The 20066-nt window shown below is 55.6% G+C and overlaps 1 protein-coding gene across 6 annotated transcripts in view; it reads right to left on the reverse strand.

Annotated features, from left to right (window-relative positions):
• Positions 1–3612: 3612 nt before the first annotated feature.
• The window catches only part of GRK5 (G protein-coupled receptor kinase 5), a 192765-nt gene continuing 176311 nt past the window's right edge, over positions 3613–20066 (reverse strand). For 5 of the 6 annotated variants that reach the window (XM_039870872.1, XM_039870871.1, XM_039870875.1 and 2 more), the window contains 8 exons: positions 19708–19898; positions 17238–17275; positions 15647–15736; positions 13937–14145; positions 10495–10632; positions 9386–9523; positions 8719–8850; positions 3802–8121 (listed from right to left, as the gene is read on the reverse strand). In XM_039870872.1, coding sequence (XP_039726806.1) covers positions 8023–8121; positions 8719–8850; positions 9386–9523; positions 10495–10632; positions 13937–14145; positions 15647–15736; positions 17238–17275; positions 19708–19898 — 1035 coding nt within the window. In that variant the 3' untranslated portion in view covers positions 3802–8022. The other variant, XR_005654559.1, reaches the window with a different exon arrangement.

The raw sequence follows: 20066 nt of genomic DNA on the forward strand, positions 1-20066 counted from the left end.
AGAACAAGATGCTCCAGGCTTCTCTTGGGCATTTCCTCCCCAGACTTGGAGTTATCAGTTTCTCGGGGAGCTCTGGTTTTATTTAGTGGGAAATGGTGTTTGATGCTCCAGCCTGCGCCCCATGGACTCCCTGTCACCAGACTGACCATTATTTCTAACGAATATATAGTTTGTAAAGAGAATATTTATTTTGTGTTAGATTAAAAGGCTTTTTACTTAACTTCTTTGATTCTATATTTTTATTTATTTTTCTTTATATTGAAAATATCTGCTTTTAATAACTTTGGCATAATGACTTGTATAATATATAACAGTTGCAGAATAAGAATATCATATTATTTCAGCATAGTGAAAATAGTTGTAACATTTTTTTGGCAGCTCTTTTGATCTTTAGGATATGTCCTATGACAGAAATGCGTAGTCACATTTCTGTGCTTTAAAGTCACTTGGAAATGTCCTCTGTGTGATTATGCCACTGACTGCATACCCAGATAGATGTGTTTGTTTTACTTGCTTTTGATTTTTAGGGATTGCTGTAAATTATTTTTTAGTTTTATTTTATAATTATCTAAAATATTGACATACAATGACGTTGAATTTTACTCGTGTCCCTGGAAAACAGTGACAGTCAAAGGAACCCCCCTCACACTTTTGTGTTCTAGAAAAGCAGCTTCCTTAAAAACCACTCGTCCTCATATGATTTAGATAAGACCCATAAATGTCCCCCGCCCTCGTTTATCTACGACTAGGCCAGACACAGACCCTCCAGATTCTCATCCTTTCCCTCATAAATGATTAGCTGAAAGTTCGGTCCTCACTGGTCCATCAGAACAAAATGCTTGGTAACCAAACTGGTTAAGTTTCTCTCTGTCCTCCAGGACACTAACTTTGGCCTGCTCTCGGCCTGAGCCAGCAGACAGCCCCTTCCGAGAACATTGTCTTCTAGAAAGATTCAGATGTGGAGAAGGGAGATAAGAGATGCCTCGTTTACCCCTCTCCATGGAGAAAACCCCTTTTGCCTAACCCTTGACCCCTTGCAGACCTCATGGGTAAGATGTCGCTCCTTCTGTAATTTTCTGCGTCCCCCATCACGACGCCCTCTTTCCTCCTTTGCAATACTCCTTTCAAAGAAAAATCTCTCCTTACTAAGTCCAGATCTGTTTTTATTTGGTACTCGCTTCCAAAGTCACATCTCCAAGACAAGGCACTTTCAAAGAAGTCTGCCTTTTCGGTCTCTCCCTTCACCCTATTCCCCGTTGGCCACCTCTCACTATATGCAATTTTTTTCTTTGTTAGTTTTGCTTTATCTTTTCATTTTTAAAAATATAAGGTCATACAATTATACCTTGACTTACCCTTGCTCCTCCCCTCCCCTTTTTTTAAAGCCTACAGCATCTGGTCTTCCTAGGTTTACTCCCATCCAAGTACTAACCAGTCCCGACCCTGCTTAGCTTCAGAGATCCTTGCTGCCGTTTTAAGGAACAGAAGTCGTGAACTACACACACCTTTTTCCACTTACAGGTATGAACTTCAACCACCTGAAACCTCTGCTGTCTCAGCTTGAAAAGCGGTCGATGAGGAGATCATGGGCTTCAGTGAGATTCAAGGGGATGAAAGCACTTTGTCAGTGAGCAGTCTGAAATCTTGAGTGCGCACCTGATCACCTGGTGCTGATTAGAGCTTCTGATTAGGCCTGAGGTGGGGGCTGCTAATTTGCATACCTCCCAAGGTCCAGGCTGCTGGTCCAGGGGCCAGACTCTGAGAACTGCTGGTATGAACTAGCCCCGAGGGCAGGGCAAATGTGAGTATTAATAGGACATCTATACCGCACGGAAGGCAGGGCCTGATAGGGAGGCAGTGGGAATGTAGGTCCTGGCTCCACTGCAGACCTTGGCCTGACGTTCCAGTTTGGCACCGGGAGCCCAGACCTGCTGCAGCTTGAGCGCCTGTTCCTGAGGGCTCTGCCTTTCTCTCCTTGTCAGGCTCTCCAGGGATGGCAGGGAGATCCTGACACCCTAGGGACCCCTCCCAGAGTGGCCCGGAGCGCCTTGGTGCCCTGAGGATGCCCACTGAGTCTTTCCTGGAAACGAATTAGTGGGAGACCATTTTGGAGCTCTCATTTGCCAAACCCACAGCTGTCAGGTGTGAGAGGAGGGGAAGGGACCCGAAAGGGTGGAGGGGGTGAGGGGTGGGTGCCGCCTGCCCCATCTGCAGAAGAAGAAGAGGGGTGTGGCGGGGAGGGCTGGTGCTGTGGGGCTGGAATTTCTCCCTCAGACGCCATGGCCCAGGGGGCGGTGGCTCCTCTCTGTCTGGGAGGCCGGCTCAGGCAGTGCAGGAGTTTGGGGTGGGGCGGTGAGAGAAAGTCCCAGAGGAAAGGCTGGGGTCACTGAGAGAAAAGGAAGGGTCCCCTCGTGCCTGCCCCGAGTCGGGGCGCTCCCTCTTTCCCACCCCTCCGTTTTCCCCGGCGAGGTCCCTCGTGGTCAGCAAACCCTTTGCTGTAGGTCCCCTCACCCCAAGAGAGAACTTTTCTCAGTCTCAGCTGCTCCCGCCACAGCCCCATGGCTAACTGGCCCCTCTTTCTCTCTCTGCAGTTCCAGAGTCCCCCAGTAAGCAGAATCCTCCTCACTCTCACCTTCTAATTAGGAAAGGCACCTGCTTCTGGGAGCCAAGGGGAAGAAATGATGGCAATTCCTGTCTTCCCAAGACCCCTTTGCCAGGAATCAGGTGGAAACAAGCCTCAGCCTTGACCCCCAGCTCGGGGCGCTCCCCTCACCAGGTGCCTACTGGGGATGCCTTGAGGTCTGGGGCTGGGCTGACGATGAGATGAGTGTAGGTCTAGGACCCCCGCTGGTCCTGAGGTCAAGGATTAAAAAAGGTCCAGAGATAACTGGGTGCCTGTGTCCTCCAGGGACGCCGTCTGTGCTGGGTACCACATGTGCTTTCCCTGAATCCCCCAGTAGCCCGGCTGCACAGGTGTTATCTCTTTTTCCAGGCAAAGACACTAAGGCTCAGAGTTAAGTGACCACGCAAGGTTATACGATCAGTGAGAGGTTGTCTGAGCCCAGAGCCTTGCTCATTCTACCACTGAGTTGAGCAGGAGGGGGACTGAATGGGGTCTCGGGTCTTAGATTGGGACTCTGGGTTCTGAGGTGCTCAGGCGTCTAGCCCTGCTGGTTACCCAGTTCCAGCGTATGGCTGGTTCAGAGAAGGCTGAACAGCCAGAGAAGCCCCTTTCTGCACAGCCTACCCCAGAGTAGTGGCCTCTGTCAGGTAGGACATGCCAGGGAGGGGTGTGAATGCCCTGTCTGACGTCTGAGTGGCAGCACTGATTTCTCATGGCTCCACGTGGCTGGAGCACTTCTGAGGCCATCAGCTGGATTTGGGATCAGAAGCCAATCGACTTGGACAGGTTTCAGGAAGGATCCTAAGGTTCTGCCCACTGGAGCTGGGCTACCTGTAGGCAGGTCAGGGAGTAGTCAGTGTGCGGGCCAGCTTTGAGAGGGCCCCTGTGTGGAAAGAGTTAACCCAAAGGCCACAGGTGCTGGTACCTTGGGGGGCAACTGTCACATGCAGGACCAGAACAACAGCTCAGCAGAAGAAATAAAAACGCAGTTATTTTCATTAAGGAATTTATTTCTCTTAAAAAAACAACAACAGTGGTTCGATCTAGATACAGCAGCACTGTGACGGATTAGACAGGACACACAGAGAATCAGAGCAGCAGGAGAACAGAAGCTGTTATCCTCAGACGTGACCTCCCAGATGGAACTATTTCTATTCACCAACGTTAAAATTTCCCTGAAAAAAAAAAATAGAAACCTTTGGATACTAGAAGGATTATTATTTTAACACTACCAACAGCCACTAAGCTCTTCTAAATTGAGAACGATTGCTTTTGACCTATTACAAAAAATGACTTATTGATGGATCGGGAAAGACATCTAGATTCTTCTTCGGGGGAGTGTCTTTCCCTCCCAGGAAGAGCTAGCTTTTCACGTTTTAACCACTGCCTGCAGCACAAGCCTTTAAAGCCAGACCAGCCGAGACAGCCCGAGCCGGCGCAGGGTCTGACCCATGTGGCTAAGCTTCAAAAGCTGGGCTGGTTGGTTCCGAAAGCAGGGGCCTCAGAGACCACTGTCGTGTCCACTGTGATCAGAAAGAAGTGAGTTCTCCACTGCTCAGGACTCAGAGCTTTGTCGCTTCAAAATGCACAAAGATTTCACACTCACTCTTTGTCCATAACAAAGGCTAAAAAGTTAGCAGGTCCTAGCTCAGAGAGTCGAATGGTGACGAGAACAGGTGACATCCGGAAGCGGTGGCCCTAGGAAGGGTACGAGTGCTCACGCGGATTCTCCGGCACATAGCAGCCCAAGAGGACAGCTGATGTCACCCCAGCTGGCATTTCTTCTTCACCTCAGTGGACTTCTGGATGTCCACGAGGCCGCTGTTCCCTTTGGCGAGGCCTGGGACACCAGGCTCAAGGAGGCCATGGAGCTTCCTCCGTACTGAGGTCTGGGTCAGCATCTCACAAGAGTCGGTGGAAAGAAACCGACAACTCGAGCCTTTTGGGGAAGGACGGCTGTGGGAAAGAGGAGCTCCACGGTGGGCCGGGCTCCTCGGAGAGGCATGGAGACCCCGGCTTCTCGGAGGGCAGGCCTCAGCATCATCAGGGCTTGCTACGCTCATGGGCAGGCGGCCACATCCGACTTGTGCCTTCAACGCCAAGGCAGCATCCACACACGTGTCCCCAGAACTCACCGCCATTTGTCCCAGCGGGCTGCTTGTCGAACGTGCATATAACCAGGCCGCATCCATAGAGCATGGCCTCCCTGCACCCACCCCCCAAGACCGCTCAGAGCACCTCAGGAAACAAGCTCCCCAGCTGCTGGAGGCCCAGCAACAGAGCTGCCATGCACGTGAGCAGCCCTCGGAGCTCATGGTTTAGGAAGTGAAGTTTCCAGCCTCAAGAGTCAAGAAGAAGTTGATGCGGGAGGTGGTGTCATCCTCAGTGAAGGTCGGGATGGGTTTTCGTGGTCCCGTGGGTGATGCTATGACAACCCCTATGGGGGCTTGACAGATACTCGTAGGTCACGGCGATCATGGCAGAGACCACCCCCGTCCCACTGGGGACCGCGGCTTATCTCCTGGGAAGTGGAAGCAGAGACGCTTCTGCGACACCCGGCGTCTCACCTCAAAGGCACGAAGTCAGCGAACATCCGGTGAGAAAAATGTCACGCTTGGAGAAAGAAAGGTTCTCTGTGATGAGCTCAAATGCAGTAAAAAAAAAAAAAAGATTTAAATCCACTCACTGTCCAAAGAGGCCTCATCCTCGACAGGTGGATGAACAGGGAGGTGGTGGGGTGTTTAACTGAAGAATACCTTTTTAAAATGCAGCTATAGGAAACGAGTTGGAGTCGAAGCAAGATGGGAGTGGAGGGAAGGGTCAGGGACAGGATCTATGGTGACACGGGGGCTCGGTGGGAGGAGGGCTGACTTCCAGGTACTGTTCTGAATGAAGACCTCCCTTCTCTCGTACAAAGCAATGGGCCAAAAGGAAGAGAATTGGAAAGGCCAACGACTGACCCCGTGTCCTATGGGCACGCGCTGGGGACAGGTGAATGTGAAGGAAGACTCTGGTTATTTAAAGTCACGTGAGCACCTGTGCTTTAGCATCGTCTGAGCTCTCGTGACGTAGAGACACATCAAGCAGATGTATGTTTTCTTTCTTGCTCCTTGAGGGTTTTCTAGTGCAAACGGACAGAGTGTTGTTGGCTTGGAGGCATTAAAAGAGACCGGCTTCTCAATGACACTGCGTTTGGGAAGGGTGGGGTTGCTGCAAATTAGGTAAAAAAAAATGAAACTTCTGGGCAGTCATGGCTAGGGCTGGTGACTGTCCCAGGAAGATGACTGCCCTTCTTGTCATTAAGAAAGGAGGGTCAGCGAGAGCTTGGGGATCTTAAAATACTGGTTGAAGAGCTTTCCACTTGGTGGCAAAATCTGAATACAGGTGTTTATCTTGTATTCAGCCCAGAAGAGTAACAGAAGCAGCCTTGAGAGACAGAGCTGGTCCTGAAGACAGTGCTGCCCGTTAAGCGGGTGTGAGGAAAGCCCAGCTGTTTTTTCTCTCCCCTTTGTTTGTAAAATGACCTCAGAATGATCAGTCCCAAAGCCAGGCCCCTTTCCAGAAGAAACTCCAGGGCCACTGGTGAAGTTTAGGAAAAGGGCATGGTTATCGGGACAGGCTGGCTACTCTCTCCTCCGTAAAAGCACATGCTCCACATCTGCCCGGGTCACCTAGAGAAATAATTTGGGGACGATCGCATCTGCATTCCCGCCGATGGCCTAAGGTGCATCGGAACGATCTGGAGAGCTTTTAAGAGATGCAGAGTCCTAAGTTTGGGGTGGAGTCTGCCTTTTTTAGGAGATGCAGGCAGTGCAGGGTGCACCCCAGGAGAAGCCTGGCAGCTACTTGGTGGCTGAGACTGGGTGTGGCTGAGCCTGACTAGTGTCCAGGGACTCGCCAGGAGCGGGAGCAGGGAGGTCAACCGCTCACCCTGTCCCAGAGGGCGAGTTTGCTCCTGTCACCTCTTATGGGCAGCAAGGGAGGCCAGTGGCTTCCTGGGACTGGATGGCCATGCTCTAAGAGCCCAGGGATTGTCCTCAGAGGCCCCGGTCTAGCAAAGCCACCAAGTGCTGCTGGGGCTACATGTGCCCGAAACTTTGAGATCCTGATTAGAGCTGGCCTCTGTGCCACCCTTCTGGGAGGTGACAGTGAGCTTGTCTTGGGCTTCTTTGGTGGCCCAGCCTCTTCTCGGGCATTCTGTTTGCTTGGAGAGCCAACTCCATCCTTGCTACCTGGGCCAATGAGTTTGTGGGGCCCCACGAAGCTCCTGGAACCCTGGGACCCCAAAAACATGTACAGAATGTGCCCGGAGTTCCTGGCCAAGCCCCCTCCCCTCTACAGACTCGATCAGGATGACCCACTGACCCCACTCCCTGGTGCTCCCACGGGCCCTAAAGTTTTGGGACACCGAAGGCTCCATGACTACTTAGCATTGCTGTGCTTCTCTTGAAAATAGATAAAACAAAAATCCCCATCACAAGCCTCTTGAAAACATACTGACGTTAGCAGTCAGGACCTGCTTAGAAAGAAAGGCCCAGTGAGCACTGTGGGGAGGACACCACATACTGGGCACCTCCCCACGGAAGAGGAGGTCGAGAGGCCAGAGCAACAGGGCATCGTGGCCTCTCAAGGAAAGTGCACGTCCCAACGGGGCTGGCCCCAGGTAACTCCGCGAGCCCCTGCGGGGGACGTTCGGGCCGGGGGTGAAGTCCCAGGGCTGTCTTTGAGCATTGAATTCCAATTCTTACAAGCCAGCAGAAGGGTGATAACCAATGTGAGGGAAAGGTTATAGAGATGGTACAGCCAATCCTTTAAAGGCAAAACGTGAACCATTTTCTACATTTAATAAAAACGTTTTCTCATTTGAGGCTCTGGAAGTCTTCAGTCACATTTTTCTTTTTTTTTTTTTTTTCTTTTTTGCAAATCCCCACCCCCTCTAAAATGTCTGAAAACACATGGCTTAACAGTGGCTGCACGTAAAATATACACCCTCAAAGTCTGACTGTCATTTAAATACAAATATACAAAATGTAAACTGAGACAATAGAGAAATTTACAAAACTTTTCTTTAAAAATAATAAAGACAAAATTCAGTTCTAGTTATGACGCTATTAAAATTCGTGCAAGTCGTCGTATCCGATTGGATTTCTATTGCAATGTCCGACAGAGACAGATCCAGTCCACCCCGGCTCGAGGGCCACCTCTGCCAACAGACCTGAGTGGAAATCTCTTTGAGAAACCTGGGGGCTCCTCGCTGAGGGGCGACGGCCTCCTTTCCCGGCTTTCGGACGGCTCCCCCGTCCTCCCAGCCAGAGCGGAAGCTCCACCGGTCACACGTTCCGCTTCTGGGGAGAAGGGTCTAGGCTGGTCCCACCGTGGGCTCCAAGGCCAAGCTGCAGCTAGCTGCTTCCGGTGGAGTTGGAATTGACATGGTTTGAATTGACGTGGTGGTTAAAACTGGCCTTGGAATTGGGCGAACTCTTGGAATTGTTCTGATGCTGGAAGAGGGGTGAGCAGAGACAGACAGAGAAAGCAAGTCAGCCGACCCGGAGCCAGGCTCCGCGGCCCCCACGGCGCAGGGGCCTCCGGGCCTGGACGGGGCTGTGGCGCAGGGGCTGCTGACTAGCGGTGCCTCTGCTCTTTTCGGCCTTAGTGGCCTCTGCCTCCTCCCCCTGCGGGCCCAGACCCGGCCGTGCTTCTCCGTCCGGGGCAACTTTACCCCCAGGGGACGTTGTCTGGAAACATTTTACTATGGGAGTGGGGTAGGGAGTGGGGTGCTACTGGTGTCTAGTGGGTGGAGGCCAGAGAGGCTGCTGATGCCCTTCAGTACGCAGGACAGCCCCCATGACGAAGAGCCCCAAGTGTCAATAGTGTCGGGTGGAGAAACCCGAAGGAAAGGTAAACTGCGGGCTGGCCCTGCCCCTGCTGCCCTGGGAATCCCATCAGCCACTGCGTTTGGAGGCTTCAGACAGGCTGCCTGTCCCTTGCAGGCTCCCCATTTCCCACACGCAGGTGGGACTCTACAGCTCTTATCTCAACTGCATGGGGGTGCCTGGGCCTGGGGTCCAGGGTGGGTGGCGGGGGTGTTCTCTCACCTGACGCTGGAAGATTCTCTGGAACAACCCTTTCTTCGGCGGTTCCGGAGGGTGACTTCTGTTCAGGTCTGGCGGGAGGGTACCGTTAGGTCCAAACACGTTCAGCTCTTTAAAGCATTCTGTTTCTATCATCTGGAGAAGGCGCAGAAACACGGGTGGTGTGAGGGGCTGCAGCCACCACCTTGAGTGAAGAGGAATGCCAGCGCCGAGCCTTGGGCTGTCACTGACCGGAGCCCAGTCCCACCAGGTCCTCCCTCGGCCCCTGCCTCTCCCCGGTGGCCCTGCATGCTGTCCACCACCAAAGCCACACCCCATCTGCTCCTTCACCCCGTCAGGGCCCAGGTTACCCCACATGCTCTGGGTCCTCCACCTTTTTCAGGACACCAGCCCCCTTCCCTCCCCTCCCCCGTCATTTCTAACTCATTCGACCCGGTTCCGAGTCCCCCAACCCAATCCCATCTGTGCCTCTGGCCACTGTTCCTTTGTCTCTACTTTCCCAGCCAAACTTCTCGAGGGTCATCCAGACCAGCTGCGTCTGCCCCGGCTCCTCTGCCGACCCCACGGCACACACAGCCCTGTCCAGGCGGTGAGGACACCTCGCCCAGCAGCCCCGGGCTCCGTCCTCACCGGCCCCGCCCCCGGGCAAGGCCAGCGCCCCGCCGCTCACCTCATTCTGCCACGGGATGGGCACGGAGCCCGTGGAGAACTTGGAGTAGAAGTCGTCGTCCGTGTGGTCCAGGTTGACGCCCTTCACGGTGGAGAACTGCTCGATGTCCAGCACGTCCTTACAGTACACGGCCCGGGGCTGAGGGGGCAGAGCGCTGGGTCGCACGGCGCCCACCCACAGGCCGCCGTCCCCCAGCCAGGCCTGCGGCTCCCAGTGATGGGACAGAGGGCCACGTGCCAAGGCCAGCCCCCACCCCAGACACCTGTGCGGCCTCTCTCAGATCTGCCGAGAGGACCCCAACTGGGGTGGAACGTGAGCTCAGGGTGTCCAGGGCCCCTTCCTGCCATCGCGCCCTCCCACACGCCACGTTCTCTCTAGGCTGGGCCTGGGCCTGGGGGAACAGGAGCACCCCTGTATAAGGGAACGAGTGCTGGTTCCCAGGGCCCGGCGAGGGCACGCCGGAGACGCTGCTTCTCCGGGGACATGCCACCTCGGGGGATGTCCTGGGAGCACCCTGCTGGCCCCTTCTCCCAGTACAGGGAGGTGAGGGGGTCAGCACCCAGGCCCTGCACCCAGACAGGCCCGGGGTGGGGTCCCAGCTGCGGTGCTCAGGAACTTTGAGAAAGTCCCATAGCCCCGTAGGCCGGTTTCCCCACCTGCAGAATGGGATACAGAAGCACCTGTGCCACCTGGGGCCGTTGTAGGTGCTGCGGCCGAGCCCGGTGCCACACTGTGAGCCACTGCTGTTAGAGCAGCAAACGCGTTTTATCTTGCTCGCTCACCAGACGTGCACTGGGGGCCGCTCTGTGCCAGGACCGAGACGAACCCGGCTGGGCCTTGCCCTCCGGGAGTCTGAAGTAGGTGGGAAAGGTATCCCGGGGGCTCTGGGAGGCTGGGGTTACGGGGATGAGAACTTCATAGAGGAGATGGCTCCGGGACGGGTGCAGAGGGACCCCCAGATCTAGCAACATGTCTGTTACCGGAGGGCAGAGGCCCCTCCCGCCGTGGGTCTCCTCAGCCCCTGGCCTGGGGCCCAGCATGGACATTCGGCTAAGGTGAGGTCGTGAACCAGTGTGCAGGCTCAGTCCGGGCTGGGGGAGGCTACTCACATCTGGAATGAAGGGAGGGTCCAACATCCCGGCTTCTAGGCGCTTGAAATTCATGCTCCTGAAGAAGGGGTGTCTCTTGACCTCAGCGGCTCCCTCGTCCTGGCAGCCCAGCCTCTGCTTTGCATCTTTGGTGAGCAGCTGAGAAGAGACAGCCCCATGTGGCCATGCCCGCGGGGCCTCTCCCCTCCTGGAGGGCAGAGGGGCTTTGGGGCTTTGGAGCACCCGTGATCGCCTCCCTTTCACGGAAGTGTCCCTCAGCCTCCCAGATGTCCACCCTCCTGCTGTCTCCAGCCCACGCCACCCAGGCACCCGATGGACGCTGCCTGGCCCTGTCCAGGCCTCGTTTCATGGTCACTTGCTGAGTCACAGAGAGCTTTGTGGTCCCACATTCGTGGCGTGCCTAGATGCTTGGAACCTCCAGGACAGCAGGTGTCCTGTCTGTGTCCCCTGACTGCATGCCCAGTGCTGGGCACCCACCGATGTTTGTTCAGTTGGTGGCACCTCCTCTAATACAGGTAAGCTACAAAGGGCAAGGACTGTATCTGTAGGCCTCTCATTCATTCACTCAACTCACAAGTACGTTGCAGACGTGAACTTACTAGGTGCCTACCACTGCGGAGGTAGGGGGAGGGAGAGATGGGACATCAAGGGTCTGGCCTCAGTAAAATCCTGTTTAGAGGACCCATCAAGGCAATAGAAATGTAACACCACGAGGTCAGAGGAACGCAAGCTGGCTGCCAGCTGGGGGTCAGCGGGCTTCCTGAAGAAGGAGCATTAGAGACGAATAGGCTGTTAACAGGTGGAGAGGACACCAGGTGGAGGGACCCGCACCGGCAAAAGCAGAGTTATGGGGACATGGGGCACACTTGGGGACACCCATCTCTGAGTGTGAGTGAAGGATGGGGCTGTGGGGCCCGTCAGTGGGACAGTCACTGGTCAGAAGAGGTGACGGAGGGTCCTGAAGGCCAGGTCCAGGGGTGGGATTTTAATCTGGAGGTAGCAGGGAGTCGGGCAGGTTGGGGTGGGGGGGCATCCTCATCAGAACCAAGAAGCAGGAGGGTGATCAGGGGAGGACGAGGCTGCGGGGCAGACAGCCAGGCCAGACGGGAGGACGGTGGGAGGCCTGGGCCTCGGCCGATGATGGGAGAGGGACACTGGATGACGTCCGCAGGCCGAGGCCCCTCCCCGCACGCCCCAGCGTCCCTGCCTCGTGCTTCCCGCTTCTTGCCTCGATGAGCACTGCACCTGGTACACAGCTGGAAGCTACTGTTCGCTTCGACAGTAAAATCAAGGTGGGCGGTCCACACCTCAGAGGGAGTCCAGCCCTTCCTCTCGTCAACACCCTGGAGCCCTTTGCATCCAGTCCCTCCGTACACACGTCGGGCTGGCCTGCGTGGGCTGGGGGTACAGCAGGGAGCCAGCAGGCCGCTGGGCCTCCTGGGACTCACGGTCTTAAGGGGGAGGCTCTCAGGACTGCCCCTCCCCTGAACAAAGGACTCAGTGGTGGCAGCGGGGCAAACACCTGGTCACAGCCTTGAAAGGACTAAGCGTGAGTCTGACCTCCAGACCAGATAGGCTGTGGTTAAGGGCACAAGGGAAGCCCAAGACCAGAATCCCAAGTCCCAGCGTCATTTTTAAGAAAGTGGAGGAAGGCCAGAGGCCTCCAAAGGTTTTGCAGCTGAGAAAGATGAGGGGAGACTGGTTTGACACTTGGCACCCACAGGCCCAGGTCCACCTGGAGCCCCAAGCTCAGCTGCCACTTTCCCCTCAGTGGCCACCAGGGGGCAGCAGAGAGACAGCAGCACCCCTGGTTCTGGCGCCCCAAAGCCGGGTGCCAAAGCAGACGACTGTGGCCAGGAAGGAAGTTCTCTGTGCCTCTGTCCCATGTCCCTGTCGGGAGCTCTCAAGATCTGCTTCTCTGAACCTCTGAGCCTGACCTAGGACATTTGACGATGCTCTGACCTCTCTCTTCTCTCTCTCACCCAGTTTGGTCCCACCGGATATACGTCTCGTCCTGACATAACTAGGTATTGTTGACACACCCCATTCCACTTTCAAGCATCCCCAGGGCCCCACATTTCCATCTACCTGCCTTTTTCTGCCTTGCTCTTCCTATTCCCCAACCCAGCCGTGGAGGCTGTGACTACTGTTCTCTTGGAGGCCCCGGGCAGGCAGGCTAGTACCCAGCCACGGACTGGCCCACAGGCCGCCTGGTTTGGGTGTGAGTTTGCACGTGGACATGCCATCCCTCCTTCAGTGTCTCTCATGCACGCAAATGACAGAATCGTGGGTCCCCTTTTTTGGAAGTGGTCAGATGGCATATCTAGCCCCAGTCCTTCCCAGGGCTGTGACGTCAGACTGAAGCTGGTAAGAGGAAGTGGCTGAGCAGCAGACGGAGGGATCTGGGAGACGGGCAGCTGCACAGATGGTTCCTGGGCCGCAGCAGCGCAGCCTTGGGATTTCTAGCAGCGGACGCTTCGCTCCTTTTCATCGGCCCCCAGGCCCGCTCCTCTCTACACTCTGGCTTAGCTGCTCACGCGCACGGTTCAGAGCCGGGAGGCCCAGCCCGCCTGTGTGCTGCTGCAGGTGCGGAAGTCTGTGAGGTCGCAGGTGTGCAGAACTGACACTCGGGCCCTCCTGTCCCCGTGTGGCCGGCATTAGAGGGTAGCTGGCTGTGGTGCAGGTGCCAGCAAAGCTGTGTCAGGCATCAGAGGGAGGAGGGTCCCAAGGGGCATAACAGAACTTGGGAGCCTAAGAGCCAGGCAGGAGCAGGCAAACCCCCTAGCTAGGGGTGGCTAGGGAAGGGCAGGGATCCAGGTGGACTCTCTCCCAGCTCCACTTTTGGTGGCTCTCGTCACCCCTTCCTCTGTCTGGCTTCCCAGCCCCGATCTGGTGTGGCTTGTCTGTCACACCTGTCTGTCACTCCTGACCTGCCTGGACGGGTCAAATCTTACTACCCACAGATGCTGCCATGCGGGTGTGTCCAGCATTCCACTTAGTGGATGAAAAACTAGGTTATAAGATGTTCGAAGACGGGAAATATCATCACCCACGACTTGTAGCTCCTGGCCTTAAGCCAGCACGCAGAGATCCAGAGCTGGAGGGAGCAGGTGGCCCAAGATCCTCTTGTATTTTGGGAATCGGCTGAGATTAATGTCTTTCTCTCCTATGCTAAGTTCCCCGCAAAGCTGGGCGTGAGGGTGTCTTACACTGTTCGCCTCGACCCTTCCCCTTGCCATGCAGTCGCCCTGCCCCCACCCGAGCTTTCGGGCGGAAGCCTTTGCCGACCACCCTGGTCCACAGCAAGGGGCGCCAGCTCCTCTGGCTTGGCTTCACCGCCCACACCCTAGTGTGCCCTGACCTGCCCTCCTCAGCCAGGTGGCTGCTCTCCGCCGGGAGGGGGAGGGGGACACCTCCGGACACCTGGCCCCCAGGAGCTCACCATCTTGCAGATGGACGTGGCCTCCTCGGAGAACTTGTGGGAGTACACCTCCTCCGTCTCCAGGACCCGGCGGTCCACCTCCTCCCGTTTCACCTTCTCTTTGCGGCCTCGGAACGGTGACTGGCCCTCGACCATCTCGTAGAGGAGGCAGCCCAGACCCCAGTAGTCAGGGCTCAGGCCATACCTCTGGTTGTTCAGGACCTCTGGGGCTGGGGGCAAAGGAGGGGAGTGAGGAGAGGTGAGAGACAGCTGGTGGCCTGGCTGTGACTCACGCCAGCCAGGCCTTAGATGTCCTACCCCAGGACTGATAATGTTGCTCGCAGAAGGCCTTGAGCTTCATGGCTGGGACAGCTTCTCCCTACTGGCTCCTACTCACTAACTGCTATAAATACCACCTCCTCCAAGAAGCCTACCCTGACTGCTCTCCTCTGTGCTCCCGAAAGACTCTGGCTGTGGCTTCAAAAGCCTGACCACGGTGGATGGAAACAGCCTGTTCCCTTGATGTCTCCCCTTAGAACGTGAGCTGCCTTATTCACTGTCGTGTCCTAGTAATAGGTATGACGGCTGGCACGGTGGGTGTGGCATACATATTTGTATCAATAAATGAAGGTATGTTCACGATTTAAACATGATTTTAAATTTATCTGGAATTCAAACAGCCTCTCTCTATGGCTTCCCTACTACTGTGATTAAATGGCTTATAGGTTCACCACAGAAGTACAAAAAAGAGAGCTTTATGTCATCGGGCAAGCCACACACATCCAGAGGCAAATGCATCCACACATGTGCGGGTATGCACACAACAGAGGCCGTACAGACAGACGCATGCCACTCTGCAAGACGAGACAGACATGGATGCACTGGCAGACACGTACAAAGGTGCACAGATACCTACCAATCATCCATCTCGCCGTCACCTATTATCTATCTATTATCTATATCTATCTATCTATCATCTGTCATCCATCCATCCAACTATCCATTCATCTATGTACCTGTTAATCTGTTTATCCATCATTTGTTTATCAAACACTTATCTATCGATCCATCCATCCATCCGCAATTGTACGGGTACACACACAGTCACATACACACAGGAACATACCCCACAAGTTCCCAAATGTCATGTATTCTAAAAGGACCCTCTGTCACCAGGACGTCATACAGAATCATGTCCATGTGCCATTGGCATGAGCTTGGCAGAAGACGACATCCCTGGCCCCCGGAGCTTTAGCCCAGGGGCCGCCTCTAATTGGAAGAGAAATTCCGGGCGACAGGATGTAGCTCCAGGTCCCTTACCTGCGGCCCCCAGGACGATGATCTCAGAGTAGCCTCAAGGGAGGCAGGGAGCTGGTCTAAGAGGCTGGTCTCTTCTTAGAATCACACTTGGTGACAGAAAGCGGTGCATTCCTCTCCTTTCTGAGCCTACCCCAGAGGCCTCCCGTCTCCCAGAGGTCTCACTAAAAGGCTGTCTGCCTGCCACCAGATCCCTACTGCAATCTGGCCTCGTCCTGAGCAGCACTGGACACCAGCCCTGGCCGCTGACACCAGGGGTGGGGGTGGGGGTTGCAGAGAGCTCGATTTAGTCGTCGCACCCTGGGGCCCCTGTGCTCCCCCACCCTGGCTAAGACCGCTGGCCTTCCACTGCGACTCTGCTTCAGAGCAGGGACTCTAGGGGCGGGCGCGGGGCGAGGTGGCACCCACACTCACCCATGTAGCCGACGGTGCCCACCCGGCCGCGGATCAGCTCTCCCTCGGGGATCTTCACGGCCAGGCCCAAGTCTGAGATCCTAATGTGACCTGTGTGGGAAGAACGGGGTCTGTAGGTGGCACATCTGGCCCACACTGGGCAGAGCACAGGTGTGCTGCGTGCCCCTGTGCAAGGCACACGGACTCTGTTTTCATCTGTCCCATGAAGAGAAGGACCCCGAACTGCCACCTCAGGGTGACTACAGACCCTTGGGAGGGCCCAGGATGTGGGTAAGTCATTACCTTTTAGGAGAAGAACATAAAGACCCAAAAGGACGCCTGGATTTGGCTGGACGTTGGCCGACCTGCCTCATAAAATGCTCTAATGGGCTTCTTGGAAGGCGGAGGTCACAAAGTTTAAAATGCCTTGGCCTGTTTCTGGGATTGCTTCATGGAAAAAAATGTGAGATTCTCCTGACATTTTGCAACAATTTGCTTAAGCGGAAAAATTATAAAGCAATTTGGGAAGCGACGCCCCGTCCTGCCTCAGTGGTCTTTGGAGGTGGTTTTCTCCCTTTGGAGAAACAAGCCAGAAACAGTTCTGGGCCCCCGGAGACTGGGGGGTGGATTAGAGCTCTCATCCAGGGCTAACCCCCAAAGGCGGAGACGCCGCTGTGCCGAGAGCTCAGGGCTGGGGACACTGCCCCCTACTCCGCCTGTGGATGCCAGGGCCCCCACAGCCTGGACCTCAGCAAGGCCCAACGCCAGGGACCCTGGCCGGGTCAGAGCTGTAGGGGTCCCCCCAGCGTGGCGGCCCCTGACAGTGGCAGAAAGGGCAAAGGGAGCACGTGGATTCAGCATTAAGGCTCCGAGAACAGCAGGGAACAGGAACCCCAGTGGGAAGTGAGCCTTCTGCCTGGTCCCCCACACAGCAGCATCACCAGCTCACCGGCGACCGGCCCCGGCCCCCCTGCCTGGAGCTGCCCGGTGTCTGGCGCATGCTGGGGGATCTGGTCTCTGCTCTTGGCTCCCCATTGAGATTGCTTGGTGACCTTGGCAGTTTGGCTCCTCTGAGCCTTCATCTTGTCATCTGTAAAGTGGGCGCCGGGATGCAGCCCTGCCCCCTCTGGAGAGATGGGACGATCTCGTCAGATTAAAGGTGTGAAACCACTTCCCAGGCTCGAGCGGCTAGTCGTGAGGGGTTACTGTGGCTGTCCTTGTCATCCGCGCAGGCACACGCATGAGCAGTAACCACGGCGATGCACAGATACTGCCGGCTGACACCTTTACGGCTGGCCGCAGCTGACAAAACAACTTCCGCTCGAGCCGTCCTGTCGCGCCTCACCGCCACCCCATGAGGCAGGCGAGGCAGGACCCATTGTTTCCACTTCACAGACACGGAAGATGAGGCGCGGGGTGTGTGAGTCAGAGTTCTCTGAAATCCTGGACCCCTCACTCAGTGCTCGCTCTCCCTCCCCTGAGCCACAGTGCCTCCCCCGGGCTCCCAGGGCTGAGGAAACGGAGTGGGTCCTCCGCTCTGCTTGCCGCCGCCCTCCCGCGGGCCCAAGATGCGACGCCCGCCCCAGCCCCTTCCGAGCCGGCCCCGACGTACCGTGATCGTCTAACAGGATATTTTCGGGTTTCAAATCTCTGAAAGGGAAAGACCACAAGCATGTGAGTGTGTGTCTTCTGGGCAGCAAGGGCACACTGGCATCTATCTGGGTTGACCCCATGGGCCGGCGAGGCCCGTGTCCACTTCCCACCTCCTGGCTCAGGCTGTCTGGTCTCTCTCTGGGTCAGGACAATCTTGGGCTAATTTCTCTCCTTCCACTGTGTGCTATAGGCATCTTCCCGCCCCTCCGACAGTGACTAGCAAGGAGGTTAGGCAGAGTCTGGTCCTGGCTCCAGTCACCATAGGGCTGGCCCCCAGGGCTGAGAATACTTCTGGTCGGGGTGGTGACAGACTCCTTCTTGCTGGGAAAGCCTGAGGTCTCGGGATGCCCTGGGATGCCCTGAAGGCAGAGCAGGGCCTGGGAATAAAGGATGGGAAGTTACTGAGAACAAAGCCCAGCTGTAGAACCGGGACAGAGTAAGGAAGAGGATGGCCGCCCCCAGGAGAATGACCCCCTTGGGCCGCGCCCCCGGGAGACTGGCACACCCCCAGCTCCAGCCGAGCTCCGGCCTGGGAGACAGCACAGCTAGAGGTGTGGCCACCTTCTCCTGTCCCTAACTGCTCTCTCCTCTTTGATGACACGATCTTGCTCATAAGAAAGAAGATCTCTCCATTCCCAGAAGGAGGAAGAGGCGGCCGCAGTGTCCACTTTTACTTGTAAACAGTCCCCCCAGGGGTAAAAGTACAGGCCTGCGGGACAGTGTGTGCGATTCACTCAAACCGTTGGGTGGACAGCATCTGGATTGAGGCTGGTTCTCCACCGATTGGCTTTGTCTATTTAACTGACGGCAGCTTTCCCCTTGGGGAATGGTTAATGTGCCCAAACCCCACGGGCAGCCACACAAATTGATAATTGGTGTTCCTGTGTAGTTATTCATCACAAAATACTTTTTTTTTGCTGTTGCTATTTAATTTGCATTCTTTTGATGTGTTAACAATTCCAGATAAGGGCAAAAGCCATCGTCTTAATAAACCAGCGGCCACAGGGTTGGAAAGACAGCAGGCCAGCGGGCACCGGCCAGAACCCTGGCCCATGAGGGGCCACAGCAAGTGTTCGCGCCAGAACTTGGACGGCCGCTTTGCTTTTTTTTTCTTTTTTTTTTTTTTTTTTTTAAAGCAAAAGGCAATCAAGTGGATCGCCCTTTTCCAACCCTTAGGAAAATTGTTCTGTCTTCTCACTTGAATGAAAACAGAAGCACAAATGGGGCGATGGGGGGTGGGGAGGGCACGTCAACAAGACCTTCCTTCTTGTTTTAAAAACCTTCTTGGGCTCCCAAGATAATCTCCATGAAGAGCTCCATGGCAAAGGTCTTCACACTGGGCTGTGTGGGCCGGGCGCCTGTGGGGACAGTCCTGGGCGCCTGTGGGGACAGTCCAGGGGGCTCCCACGTGCTGTGCCGCAGTTTCGAGAGTGAGCGTGGTGCGTTTCCCTAACGTCATGACGCCCCTGCCCTGGCTTCCCCTGGGATCTCCCCGCCCACCTGCCCTTTCTCAGCAGCACCCCTCCCAGCTGGCAGAAGAAAAGCGGGTCCTGCCCTGCTCCTGAACAGTAATCACTATAGCGCCCCACTTCGGGGCACGAGAAGTGGGGTCTGCTCGTAATAGTTACAATGGCAACTCAATGGAAGAAATTATTTTCACACTTAGAGCCTTATGGTCAAAGGAGATCTTTAAAAATCTTATATGTATCCATATATTTCAGAGCTGAATGCTGATCAATGAAAGGCTTTTAGGCAGAAAATATATTACAGTGTAATGACATTCCGTGGGGGAGGGGAGGAGTGGTAGGAAAATAGTAGGAAATGCCTCACCATTAAAGAGCTGCATGCAGTTTTTAGATGGATGATGGTGGAAATCACTTTGCTACAGTAATTACATTCCACTGGATACCTTTAAAAATGTGATGTAACTCTTCCATTTCAAAATGTCAACATTAGCCACTGTTTAAACATATGACAGACTATTTCTGATGTCTACAGTGTATGAGGACACAGACATTTTTCAATGGTCTTTGAGGAGAGTTGGGAGGAGAGTTCGAAGGCCGCTGCTCACAGAATCTAGACCCTGGCCCTCTAAGTCGGGCCGTATGGGGTGGACGGAGGCCTACTTGTGGTGGCGAGCCTCCTCTGGTCTTCCTGGGGCTGGGGCTGGGTCACGGCCACCAGGCTCCACTGAGCTTCCCCAGGTGCTGGGCTGGAGGGGGCCAGTGGCCATGCTGTTTGGCCCCCTGAGCAGCCCACCTCACTCACTCAGTTCCAGGGCAGGAGTCTGGCAACGCCAGCACCTTCACCGGGTAGGGGTGGTGACCAGGCCTCGGTCCCCAGGGTGGGGATGGATGAACGCCGATCCGGGGCGGGATGGGACCCTGCCTGCTCAGACTCAGGTGGGAGGACGGGGCGAGCCCGCTCACCTGTAGACCGTGTTCTCGCGGTGCAGGTCTTCCAAGCCGCACAGGATCTCTGCCGCGTAGAACAAGGCTCGCTCCTCCTCGAAGCCGGGGTTCCCCATGTTGTAGATGTGGAACTTCAGGTCACCCCCGTTCATGATGGTCAGAACCAAGCACAACGCGTCCTTGGTCTCATAGGCGTAGGCCAGGTTGACCTGGGAGCACAAGACAGTACCGCGGTGAGGTTCTGGAGCGGTCCCCCACTTCCGCGCTTCTTCCTCAAGGCCCCTGAAGTTAGGGGAGGGCTGAGGGAGGGGAGCTGCAGCAGCTTCACGTCAGCCTCATAGTGCCCCACCTGCTGCCCCTCTCGGCTGATGAAGGGC

The sequence above is a fragment of the Pteropus medius genome, unplaced genomic scaffold (assembly GCF_902729225.1).
Source record: "Pteropus medius unplaced genomic scaffold, Ma_sr-lr_union100, whole genome shotgun sequence".
In the NCBI taxonomy this organism is placed as follows: Eukaryota; Metazoa; Chordata; class Mammalia; order Chiroptera; family Pteropodidae; genus Pteropus; species Pteropus medius.